Source organism: Aptenodytes patagonicus, chromosome 6 (assembly GCF_965638725.1).
Source record: "Aptenodytes patagonicus chromosome 6, bAptPat1.pri.cur, whole genome shotgun sequence".
Lineage (NCBI taxonomy): Eukaryota > Metazoa > Chordata > Aves > Sphenisciformes > Spheniscidae > Aptenodytes > Aptenodytes patagonicus.
Window position 1 is genome coordinate 12,612,345 of NC_134954.1, and position 11,562 is coordinate 12,623,906.

An 11,562-nucleotide genomic window follows, 5' to 3' on the forward strand; every position below is an offset into this window, starting at 1 on the left:
TGAAGGAAGAGTTTGGAAGGACACCTCGCCTGCCGTGGTGCTGGTGGAAATTTGACCTATGAGACAGGTGCTGGCATGCCGAGCAGGCACCTTCCTGCTGCAGTAACCCTTCCCCTTGACTTCCTGCACCCCCCCGGCGAGGTGTGGGTTCCAGGAGATGTGTGGGTCCCGGACAGAGCGTGTGTGCCTGGTGAGGTGGGAGTCCTGGGCAGAGAGTTGGTCCCTGATGAGGTGTGGAGCCTGAGTGAGATGTGGGTCCTGGGAGAAATGTGGGTCCCAGGCAAGGTGTGGGTCCCAGGAGAGGTGGGGTCCTGCATAAGGTGTGGGTCCCAGGAGAGGTGTGGCTCCACTGCTCCAGGGATCCCAAACCATGCTGTGCCCCTGAACACAGAGGCAAAGCTGGGATCTCAATGTCCCTGTGAGAAACTGGGGTTGGGCCCCAGCTCCTTTTTGGGGTTCATCCCAAAGTGACCTGCCCATATTGGGGGGCAGAAAAGACCCACATTCCTTTTCCAGAGATCAAATCCCAGCTGCCAAAAGCACCTCTCCTGGTGAGCGCTGGGATCCCCTTCCCATAAAACTGGGATCCTTTGCAGTTAACAGCTATGGGGCAGGGCCAACGCGCCCCAGAGAGGGCACTGTGCCCGGGGTGCAGAAGGCCCTGAGGGGTGCTGGGGTGGGATCCCCAGTCTGCTGATGGGTGGGTGTCCCATCAGCAGCGTGCCGCGGGGAGGGTCCCCAGAGGGGGTGGGACACCCCGCGTCCCCTTCCCCTGCCAGCAGCGGGGAGCTCTCTGCCTGCTGGTGCGGCTGGGGGGGGCGGAGGGGCAGGGCAAGAGTTAACTTACCTGCTCTGCCATCCCTCTTGGCTCCACCTCGGAGAGCGAGGGGAGGGAAAAGGGAAAAAGTAGGGGGGGAGAAAAAAAAAAGAAGAGGAGGAGGAAGAGGGCAGAGAGAAGCGCCCGGACCGCGGGCAGCCCCGGCCAGCAGCGGAGCGGCCGCCCCGTCCCACTCCCAGCATGTTCCAGTGGTGAGTGACTGCCGGGGAGCGGGGAGCCCGAGCCCCGCTCCTGCCCCGCTCCAGCACCGTCTGAGACCCGGTGTTCCCTGCCCTCCGCTCCCGCCGCCCGGCACCGCCGTCCCGGCGCTGCGCCCTGCCCGGAGCCTGGGGGGGCTGCGCGGTCCCCTTTCCAACGGGTCCCTTCCGAGGGGTGCCCCGGTCCCCTCCCCGCCGGGTCCCTCCCGAGGGATGCGCCGGGAGCGGCTGTCTGGGAAAGGGCAACTTGGGCGGGTGAGGCTGCGGATGGGGAAGGGACAAAGGACGGCATCTGTCCCCTGTCTGTCTGTCCCCGTCCCGGCAGCGACGCTCCCCCTCGCCCCGGCTCTACAGAGAGCTCCCAGGCGGGGTCTTCCCCGATCACCCCCGGGCCTGGGTACCCTGGGGAAGGCTCTCTGGGTGTCCGCTCCCAGCGCAAACCTCGCCCCATCCCGGGGCACCGGAGCTCCGGCGCGGCGGCACGGCGGGAACCGCGGCGGCGGCACCGGGCGGGGGCTGGCGGTCAGCGCCCCCCCCTCGCTGGAGATGCCTTTCCCTGCCCTTCCCTGCAAAGGGCTGGTTTGTGTGGCGAGGCCGGGGGGAGCGGGGCCGTGGGGGCAGCCAGACCTGCCCCGTGGGGTCCCTGTCCCACGGCAGCGCCAGCCTGGGGGCAGATGCCCACGGCGGGAGAAACATCCAGGGTTTCACCTCTTGCCGCTTTCCCAGCCCTGTGTTTTTACCGCCTTGTATTTAAACCAGACGTCTTTTATAAGAAGGGGACGTGTCTGCGTACACCCCGGGATTGGGGACAACCATCGTGAGCTGGGGCCCCGCTTGACGCTTGCACCCAGCCGGTGTGGGCTGCTTTTGGAGACATTTGGTGCTTTCTGCCCAGCATCTGCTCCTAGATAAGATCCCCTCTCCAAAGCCCTTGGCACCGCCAACAGAAAAGGCTCTATACTGGCGGTGCCTCTGCCGGCTCAGTGACTGGGTCTAATTGAGAGGCCAGAAAAATCCAAATAAATAGATAGCCATGGCCGATCAAAGACGTTTTCATGCGGATCAAAAGTGGCTGTGTGCCTCTCCGGGGACGGAGAGCCCCAGTCTCCTGGGGCTTCGCCTGCCCCACAGCATCACCACCTGAAAGGGAAACTGCCCACCTCTAATTTGGGGGTTTATATTTAACCGCCCGGGGCACAGCCAGCGGTGGCGTGGCCGTCTCACAGGGAGGCTTTTCAGATTTTCCTGGTGGAGAAAAGGGAGGAGGGGGAGCGGGTTGGGACCCTTTCAAAGCTCTCTCGATGGCACCGACACCGGTGGTGGGGACACCCAGTCCCCGTTGGGAGCCCAGCCGGGATGGGGCATGGGTTGCTGCTGTCCCCGGGTTGCTGCTGTCCCCGGGCCCCGCACTGCCAGGTGTCCCAGGCTCTTGGGGACGCTGCTGGGGACAGGCTAGGCGTTGTGCCACAGAGCAGGGCACTGGGGCTCAGCACGGTGATTTCTCTGTGATGGCAGTGAACCCAAAGCACCTCCCTCGCCCTCGTCTCCTGCAAAGCGGTGGTTCTTGGGGTCTCCAGAGAGCAGGACCTGGTTTCTCCCCCCTGAAGTACTTCCCAGCTGAGGAGACCACAGAGCAGAAAGACTCAAGATCAGAAAAGACGCGCACACAATTGTCACTCTTTTGCCTCCCAAAATCCTTGGTTTGATGTGGGAATCGCCTGTGGTTGTGGCTCAGGGTCCCCCCAGTCCCCATCGCTTTCCTGCCAGTGGAGGGACGGGGTTTCTGCAGGGCCGAAGGTGGCCATGGGGGTCCCAGCTGCTGCTGGACCTGATGGTGTCCCCATGGTTTGCAGAGTCAGACCTACAGGAAAAATCCCCAATAGTTTTTTGTAACAAAGCAAAAATTGCACATTGCACCAGTGAGAACTGGGAAACAGTGTCCGCTGAAGGAAGGAGGAATAAGTTTCTGTGCTGTTGTGCAACACCTCACCGATATACCTAGATGTACCCAGGCTACCCAACCCTCCACCTCTTACTAAAAGATGGAGCTCTCCCCTCACCCCCAGGACAGTTCCTTCTGCCTGGGCTGAAATAAAAAGCAGTGACCCAAGGAGGGTAACGGGGGGTGAGCGGCTCCATGCGGCTCCTGTCTATGGCAGGCAGAGCCTGCCAAGGGTGGAACCCATCCGTGCCAGTTAGTGACAGCCCTACTCATGCAAATCTTTTAAAATTATATCAGTAACTTCCTGCCCATGGCTTCCGAGGAACCCCTGGACATTCTTCAGGCTGGGTATGTTATCACGTGTTGTCCTTGGGGTGGTGGGGAGTGCAGGGATGGGATGGGGTGAGGTGGGATGGGGTGGGAGCCAGGCTGGGGTGTCAGGATGGGATCGGTGCAATTGGGGTTACTATACAGGGGTGACCGGGTTTATTTCTGCTGCAGTGCCAGGTATTGATGAGAGGTTGTAAATGTTGCTTGGCTGTGCAGGTGTTGTATCAGACCGAGGGGTAAGAACAACCTCAGAGCTGTGTGGCCAGGGCTGGAGAGGGTTAAGGGAATAGAGATCTAATCAGAACTGCTCCCTCATCAGTCACAGATGAGTGGCCACATATAAAACCAGACAGGAATATCTATCCATTTACCCGTAATTACTTATTTTCACGCTCGCTCTCACAATCCACACTAGTGATCACAGTTTTCCCATGTAAGCGCGGGGCTGAAAAGTTCTTTGTACTTGAGGGTGAAGCCAGAGGCAGGAGCTCCCGAAAACTCTTGGTTCCCCTGGTTCCCATTTAGGGCTCCTGCATTTCAGGGTGGCCGGAGTCCCCAAGCACAATGCTGTCCCCTGCCCTGGGGAGCCCGAGGGGCATTGGGGTGTCCTACCAAGCAGGTGCTTTGGTGCAGCCTGTGCCCCAAAACCCCAGCAGCTTCCCAACGGCCCCCAGGGCCAGGAAGAGTTTCAAGGCTTTTTTCTTTTCAGCTATCTGGAAATTACTCGGGTTAAATGTTTCAAATTTCAGCCCCAGGCTCCTTCGCTGGACTACCCCAAAGTGAAGGTGCCATCTGCCTGGCAGAGATGATCTTGGATCTTTCTGCCTGGCAGAGATGATCTTGGATCTTTCTGGCTCTAACGGAGAGCGGGAGGCTGAGGGGCTGTCCCCGATGGGTGGCACCTGGGCTGGGACGTGCTTCTGTCACCAAGAGGATAGGCACAGGGGAGCCAAGAGACCGGTGTCACATCTGTCTCTTTAGGCTCCCCAGCCAAGGGAGAAAGGGGCTCTGGGGACCACCAAGCACCTCGCATGTCCCCTCTGTGTGAGAGCAGCCGGAGATGGGGCTGCCCTCGGGAAGCCATCGGGAGCCCGGTGGGCATGTGGAGCCCAGCTGCCGCCCCCGTGCCCGGTGCTCATTTGCACGGGGAGATGGCCCAAGGCAGCTGGAGCAAGCAGGACTGAGGCGGGAGGAAATTGGTGCAGATGTGTCAGCTGCGGAGGGGAGCCAGGCGCTCGGGGGCAACATGGTGCAGATGGGCAGAGCGGGCAGTTCCTCTCCTCCACGGCAGCAGGACAAGAAACCCACCTTTAACTGTGTGGTAAAGCAGGTTGGGGCGGGTATTTGGTGCATCAGTAATCTCTGGGTGCAGCCTTCCCGCTGTCCCAAGGACCGCAGGAGGGTCCCTCTCAAGCCCCCGGCGAGCTCCAGGGTTTGTCCCATGAGCCAGTGGCTTCCCTGGGCAATGGGCCTGCAGCGGGGGGGTGGGATGGCCCCGTAAGGGGCTGGGTTGGATCTACCACCCTCAGTCCCCCGCACACCCTGGACATGCAGATATCTGATTTGCTGCAGGCTGGGAAAATCTGCTCCCAAACTTGAGATCTGCAGCGGTGGAAATCCCCAGCGGTGCATCTGCTGTCCTTATCGCTGCAAAGCAAAGCAACAGATCCTGAGAGCTAGCCAAAACACCCAGCAGTGCCCCCAGAAATGCTGGTTCCTGAGGCGGATGCAGAGTTAGGGATGTCTTTTCCCCACTGAACCTTGAAATTTGTCTCAAATGGCAATTTTTTTGTCCCGAACTGCCATTTTGAAATGAAACGGTGATGCCCATTTTGTGTTGACTCCCGTGGTCTTCCCGGCTCCGGTTTCTCAGTGTTGTGTAACCTGTGATGCCAGTCTAGGGCCACGGGCAGTACATCTGTGTTTTGGAGCTAATGCTTCAAAGATAATTCCCTTCTGCTCTTGTCCTAAACTGCAATTTTCAGATGGCTGAAGCAGGGGTTTCCCTTGGGACTTTCCTCCAAAACAGCTGCTTTGGTGAAGCTCTCATCCTGATTTCATCTCTCTCTTTCTTAACCCATTTTCTTCTTTCCCGTGAACCCTTCCCAGCTCTTTGTGTAGACCCGGGGTTACCAGATGATGCCGCAGCCACCTGCCACGTGCCTTGTGCCTGTTCCTGTGGTTAAGTGTGGCCCCAGAGCCGCCCCACAAGTAGGATGCAGGTGGGAAGAGCATGCGCAGAGGTGTCCCACAGCTCTTCCCACAAGGCTGCTGCCCGTCAAAAGGTGATGGGACACAGATTATGAGCATCTATGACATCTCCAGGAGGTGCTTTTGCAGACAAGCCTCTCGCAGCCTGCAGTTTCCTCTCCTTTAACCCCCCTGTCTCATCCCCTTAGGAAGAAGACCATCTACAAAACGGTGTGCCTCTCCTTCTTGCTGGTGATCATGGTGACGGTGCTGCAACGGGGAATGGCGCCCAGCCAGTTCATGCAGGGCCAGCAGCAGAAAGAGCTGTCCCCTCCGGAGCCCCTGAAAACGCAGAAGAGAGACAATGCCTTCTCCATCACCAGCACTTTCTGGAAGAGCAAGAAGGAGAAAGCTCTTCTGAAGGAGGAGGAGAGCGTGACAGCAAAGCACGCGAAATCCTGGGATGTCACCACTACCAACTGCTCGGCCAACCAGAATTTCAGCAACGTGGACTGGTTCAAAGGGCTGGAGCCCAACTTCCAGCAGTTCCTGCTCTATCGGCACTGCCGTTACTTCCCCATGCTGATCAACCACCCCGAGAAATGCAGCGGGGACGTCTACCTGCTCATTGTGGTCAAGTCTATCATCACGCAGCATGACCGCCGCGAGGCTATCCGGAGGACCTGGGGCCAGGAGAAGGAGGTGGATGGCAAGAGGATCAGGACGCTGTTCTTGCTGGGCACAGCCTCCAAGGAGGAGGAGAGAGCCAACTACCAGAAACTGCTGGATTACGAAAACCACATCTATGGGGACATCTTGCAGTGGGATTTCCTGGACAGCTTCTTCAACCTCACCCTCAAAGAGGTCCATTTCCTGAAGTGGCTGAACATCTACTGCGACAATGTCCGCTTCATCTTCAAAGGTGACGATGATGTGTTTGTGAGTCCCAGCAACATCCTGGAGTTCCTGGAGGACAAGAAGGAGGGAGAGGACCTCTTTGTGGGGGATGTCCTCTACAAGGCCAAGCCGATCCGGAAGAAGGAGAACAAGTACTACATCCCCAGCGCCCTCTACAACAAAAGCAACTACCCACCCTATGCAGGGGGTGGAGGCTTCATCATGGATGGGCCCCTGGCCAAGAGGCTGCACAAGACCTCGGAGACGCTGGAGCTCTACCCCATCGACGATGTCTTCCTAGGGATGTGCTTGGAGGTCCTTAAAGTATCACCTATTGGGCACGAGGGCTTCAAAACTTTTGGCATTGTGAAGAACAAGAATAGCAAGATGAACAAGGAGCCGTGTTTTTTCCGGAGTATGTTGGTGGTTCATAAACTGCTGCCTCCAGAGTTGCTCCAAATGTGGGACTTGGTCCATAGTAACTTGACGTGCTCGAGAAAACTCAACGTCCTTTAGCTCAGTCTCTCTGGAGAGCTGGGACTGGATGGGCCGGGACAACCAATCCCTGCTCCGGGATGGGGTGGGCCTCTGCTGGTGACACACAAGTCCTTCGGGGGCATCTCCCTCCAGGGCGAGGAGGGCAGAGACGCTGCGCTCGCGGGCAGGGTTTGCGGTAGTGTTTGTTCCTGTACTGCAATGTGGTTCACTTATCTCCAGCTGGGTTGGGGGCTGCTGAAAAAGAAGAGAGGGGAAAAAAAAAAACCACGACAGATCTAGCACAAAATTAAGAGAGAAAGAGAGAAGGCAGAGGGGTTTGTGCTCTGCTTTAGGTACCACCTCCAACAGAGCATGGTGAAAGGCGGGGTGGGGAGAGGCAGGGAGGGAGGTGGCACAGGCATTTTTTGGAGATGTTCAGGGTCTGGCTATCCAGGGAAGCCACTCCAAGGGAGTTGAGCAGTTTACAAGTGCATGAGCCCCCCCCCCAACTCAAAAGACAAGGGGATTTTTATTTGTTATCTCAATTTTCTCCTCCATGCAAGGTTTTAGTGACATTGACCCTGTTGTGTTCACCCCTGCCAAAGTCCTCTCTGTGTCCCCACTACGCAGCTGGGGAAAGGGGCTCTCCTCCGAGGCTGGACCTCGCCAGCCCCGAGCCCCCATTAGGGTTTCAGCCAGACAGTCGGGTGATTAGGGGCTTTGTCCCCGGTAGAGTGTCCCAGACGATGGTGGCTCCCAGCGCCAGCCTGGGCTTGTGCTTGGTTCCTCAGCCCCTTTCCTGGCCTCGCTATGTGTGCACTTGGAGGAATGCACCTAGGCGAAATTCCTCAGGGATTTGTTCCTCCTGGCAGGAAAGGAAAGGGAAGGAACAAGGCGGGCTGCCCTTGCCCACAGCCAAGGAAGCGGCAGAGAAACCCAGTCGGCCCTGGCTGGAGCAGCCCAGGGGCTTATCAGACCTGGGACCCCGGCTTGGGTGCAGGAGCCCGTGGGGCTTGCTGCAGGGACACCCTCTCCTTGCAGCAGGGCTGCCCTGGTGGGGTTGCCTTGGAGGGGGACAACAGTCCCCAAAGACCCCATGTGTGCCCACTTCAGGCCCGGCCCCGGTTTTGCAGCAAGCGCGACGCTCCAGGGCAGGTTGGAGAGCATTGGTCCCACCCCAGCAGACGGAGCAGGGTCCAAGGGGACAAGGTGAAGGAGGGCTGGTGTTTCGCACCACGTCTGCTCCTCTCAGGGTTGTTGCAGTGTTTATTCTACAGGATGAGGCCAAGGAGCACGACAGGGAGTGGTATCATGAGACATGGCCCTTTTTCTTTGGGCTGAAAGGGCCACTGGAGCTGTTGAGGGGAGCCCCGAGCCAGCTGCCGTGATGGAAACCCCCCGACACAGACACACGTGGCCACGCACGGGGCCACAGATGCTCTCCGGCCACCAACTGCAGGTGTGAACAAAGCCACAGGCATGTGCAAAGCCACACGCGTGCATGGGCACTGGCGTGCCAGCTCCCAGGCACAGGCTCTGCACACGCAGGTGTCCCTGTGTGCAGGGCTTGCACGCCCAGGTGTCCCTGCATGCAGGTGGACACGCACAGCCACATCCATGGCCCTGACCATGCACAGCAAAACAGGCACATGTGCACTCTCTCTCTCTCTCTCTCTCTCTCTGCTGCCAGACATTGAAAGGAAAAAATTTCGACTACCTCAAAGGTCCCCCTGTGCAGTGCCTTTTTTTTTTTTTCCTTTCCTTTTCTTAATGTGTTTTGGAAACGGGCCTGTTTCATTTACTCCAAGTCTGTATGTTCTCCAGGTTAGAAAACAAACAAAAAAAGGGCATAAACCAGCCAAAAAAGGCACCCTTCCACCAAGCCACGCCACTTCTCGGCAAATGCCCCTTATCTGCTCAGACAAGCTGCAAATTTGAAGAGGAGGGAGAGAAAGAGCCCGTTGCTGCCCCGGGCTCAGCCATTGGTACCGGGGCTGGCGGTGATACTGTGAAATTTGATTTTCAATGCACCCAGTGGCACTGTCCCTGGGACAAGTGCAGGCAGTGCAGGGCAGAGCCCCGAGGGCATTTTCACTGCCTGCTGGGCAGCTTTCCCGTCCCCTCCCTCCTTCCAACGGGAGCGAGTTCAGAAAGTTTCCAAATTGACACCTCCGTAATTTATGTCAGGTACAGTACATTAGGCTGTATATTTATCCTATATGCAGGGGACAGCTCTCGCTCTCTAGCAATGCGTACAGCGAGCCAGGGCTGCGTGCAGAAATCGCAGTGTTGCTCTTCGCCTGGTGGGACCTGTACAGAGAAACCTTGTAGGATTTGGTGAATATTCTAGTTTCTAAATAAAGGTTAAAAGAAGGAGAAGAAAAAAAAAAAACCCAAGCCCTCACCTCGTGTCATTGCTAGTGGGTTTCTGCTGGCCAAGACAGGCCAGCTAGTTGGGAACAAAACCTGGTAATGGACTACAGTGGCAAAACCACTGCTTGGAGCAGGCATTTGGGGGCTGTGGCTGCCCTGCGCCGGCTTGGTACAGCTTCCTTGTGGAGCCTGGCATGGCGTTTAACAAGGGCTGGCAGATATTTTCTCTTTTCCATGCGCTCCTCTAGCTGCATTTCAAACCCAGCTAAACTTCAGATGTTCTCCTGGTGCCCTGCAGCAAGGAGCTTCTCATTTCAACTTCTGTGGGAAAAGCCGCTTCAGCAGGTTTGGAAACTCAACCTGTTTTGTTGAACACCCTGTCCTCCTCACACTGAAGGAGCTCGCCACCTCGCTGGCCCTATCACCCTCTCCACGGCAGGACCACGCTCACTGCCTTTTTTTCCCCAACCAAAGCACCACCACAGGGTGACACATCCCTTGGCCATAGCACAATGGGATACACGTGCCACAGGTCAGCAGCGACTGCAGAGCAGAGTGAGCCACATCCGCAGAGCGAGCCACATCCACAGGGACAAGCCCGCATCAGGTTTGAACCTGGCTGGGGTGAAGAGGAGGAAACCCATGCAGGAGCCCACGGGTCTCACCTCGGTGTTTGGGCACCAGGGGCTCGGTTTCCAGGGCTGGCACCTGGCTTGGCCACTTGATGTGCTGACACGGAGCAGAGAGGCCAGCAATGGGGACCAGGCTATGCTGGACTTGGCAGGCTGGGCCACAGGCCACCAGGGCCAGCTTCCCTGTGGCACCAAAACTTTCACAGGTGGGGACAAAAGGGAAATGTTGAGTGGACACACTTGTGGATACTCTTGCCCTTTCCCTCTCCAGTATGACCCAGGGCTGCCTCCTCCCACTGGGGGACTCCTCCCCAGGGTACAAGCAAACGCTCCAGCCAGGGATCCAGAGTCCCGCAGTGGGAGTAGGGCCCATATTCCGGTGTGAAAGCGGGGCTGGGCCCCACGGGGCAGGGATGGGGTCGACTGCAGGACAAGGAGGCGAGTTACAGCAGGGATGCGGCCCCCAAATCCCTTTGTTCAGCCTCCTTCACACCTAAGTGGGGGAGGTCTCCGAGCCCGGCTTGCTCTTCGCGGGCCATCAACCCCCCCCACGGCGGGCGAGGAGCCCGCGGGGCCCGCCTTGGCTCCTCGCCCCGCGGGGCTGGCGGCGGGGCGGCCCGCTCTGCCCGCGGCCCCGGCAGCGCCGCCCCAGCGCCGGCCTGTGCTGCCCCCTGGCGGCCGGACCCGCCGCCGCCCTCCGACCATTTGCCGCCGGGCTCGGGTGCCGGCTCTAAAATGGCTGATGCCCAAACGGCTGGAGAGGAGGAGCCCTTGCTCGAGGGATGGGGGGAACAAGACACGCAAACCCCTCCCCAGGTCTCCAGCAGCAGAACCCTCAAGCCAAAAGCAACCGTTTCCCCACTGGTTTAATATAAAACACTTTATCTGTAGAGAAACCCTTTTTTTTTTTCCTCCGGTGGCTCTGCTGGGAATCCATACGCAGAAAGAGATGACCACATCAGCATTGGGGGGGCTGCAAGGACTTAGCATGGCAATAAAAAACATTCCCAGCGTTACTACAATATGCAAGGAAGGCGGAGCTCTCCACAACCACAGCCAGAGCTGAGGCTTAAGGTCACTGCCCACCAGCTGGGAAGCAAAAGCCCGCAGCAGGACGAGCCACCAGAGGACCTGTGCAGGCAGTTGGCACTTGAGCCTGCAGGTACCTGTGCCCAGGGAAGGCTTGAACTGACAGCTATCAGGCCCTGCAGCCAATACCGCCCGAGTTAAACCAAAACAGCAGCTGCCCCCACGGTTTGTGTGCCCCCGGTGCTTTCTGCACCCACGTGCTGCAGTCACTCAAGAGCAGCGTTGTCCCCTCACAGCTGCTGCTGCAGGACACCAGCCAAGCGCCTGGCTAGAAAAAGAGGCCAGCAACTACTGCCGAGGGACCTAGCACCTCCATCCCCACTCTGGTGGAGGCAACCACCCTCACCAAGCCTAAGGAACATCAGAAGGCACGTTGTTTGGTCAAGGTGGCAAGCACAGTCACTGCCCCCGACCCCATGTTTCAATATATTTGCTTCACACTTAGGGACGAGTCAAGAAGAGAGGAGGCAATGCCTGCAAGAGTGTGACTGAGGTGCAGGGCCTTGGTACAAGATCCAGTTTACTCATTTGTTTAAAAAAAAAAACAAAGTAAAAAAAAAGCAATTGGCTAGCATGCAACATAACACACACCTTCCA

General features: G+C 58.0%; 1 protein-coding gene across 1 annotated transcript; it reads left to right on the forward strand.

Moving 5' to 3' along the window:
- The first annotated feature begins 962 nt into the window (after window positions 1-962).
- Window positions 963-9,254, forward strand: B3GNT7 (UDP-GlcNAc:betaGal beta-1,3-N-acetylglucosaminyltransferase 7). Its single transcript, XM_076341183.1, has 2 exons — window positions 963-1,029; window positions 5,707-9,254. The coding sequence occupies exons 1-2, from the start codon at window positions 1,019-1,021 to the stop codon at window positions 6,908-6,910; spliced, it is 1,215 nt and encodes a 404-aa protein (XP_076197298.1). The 5' UTR covers window positions 963-1,018; the 3' UTR covers window positions 6,911-9,254.
- The last annotated feature ends 2,308 nt before the right edge of the window (window positions 9,255-11,562 follow it).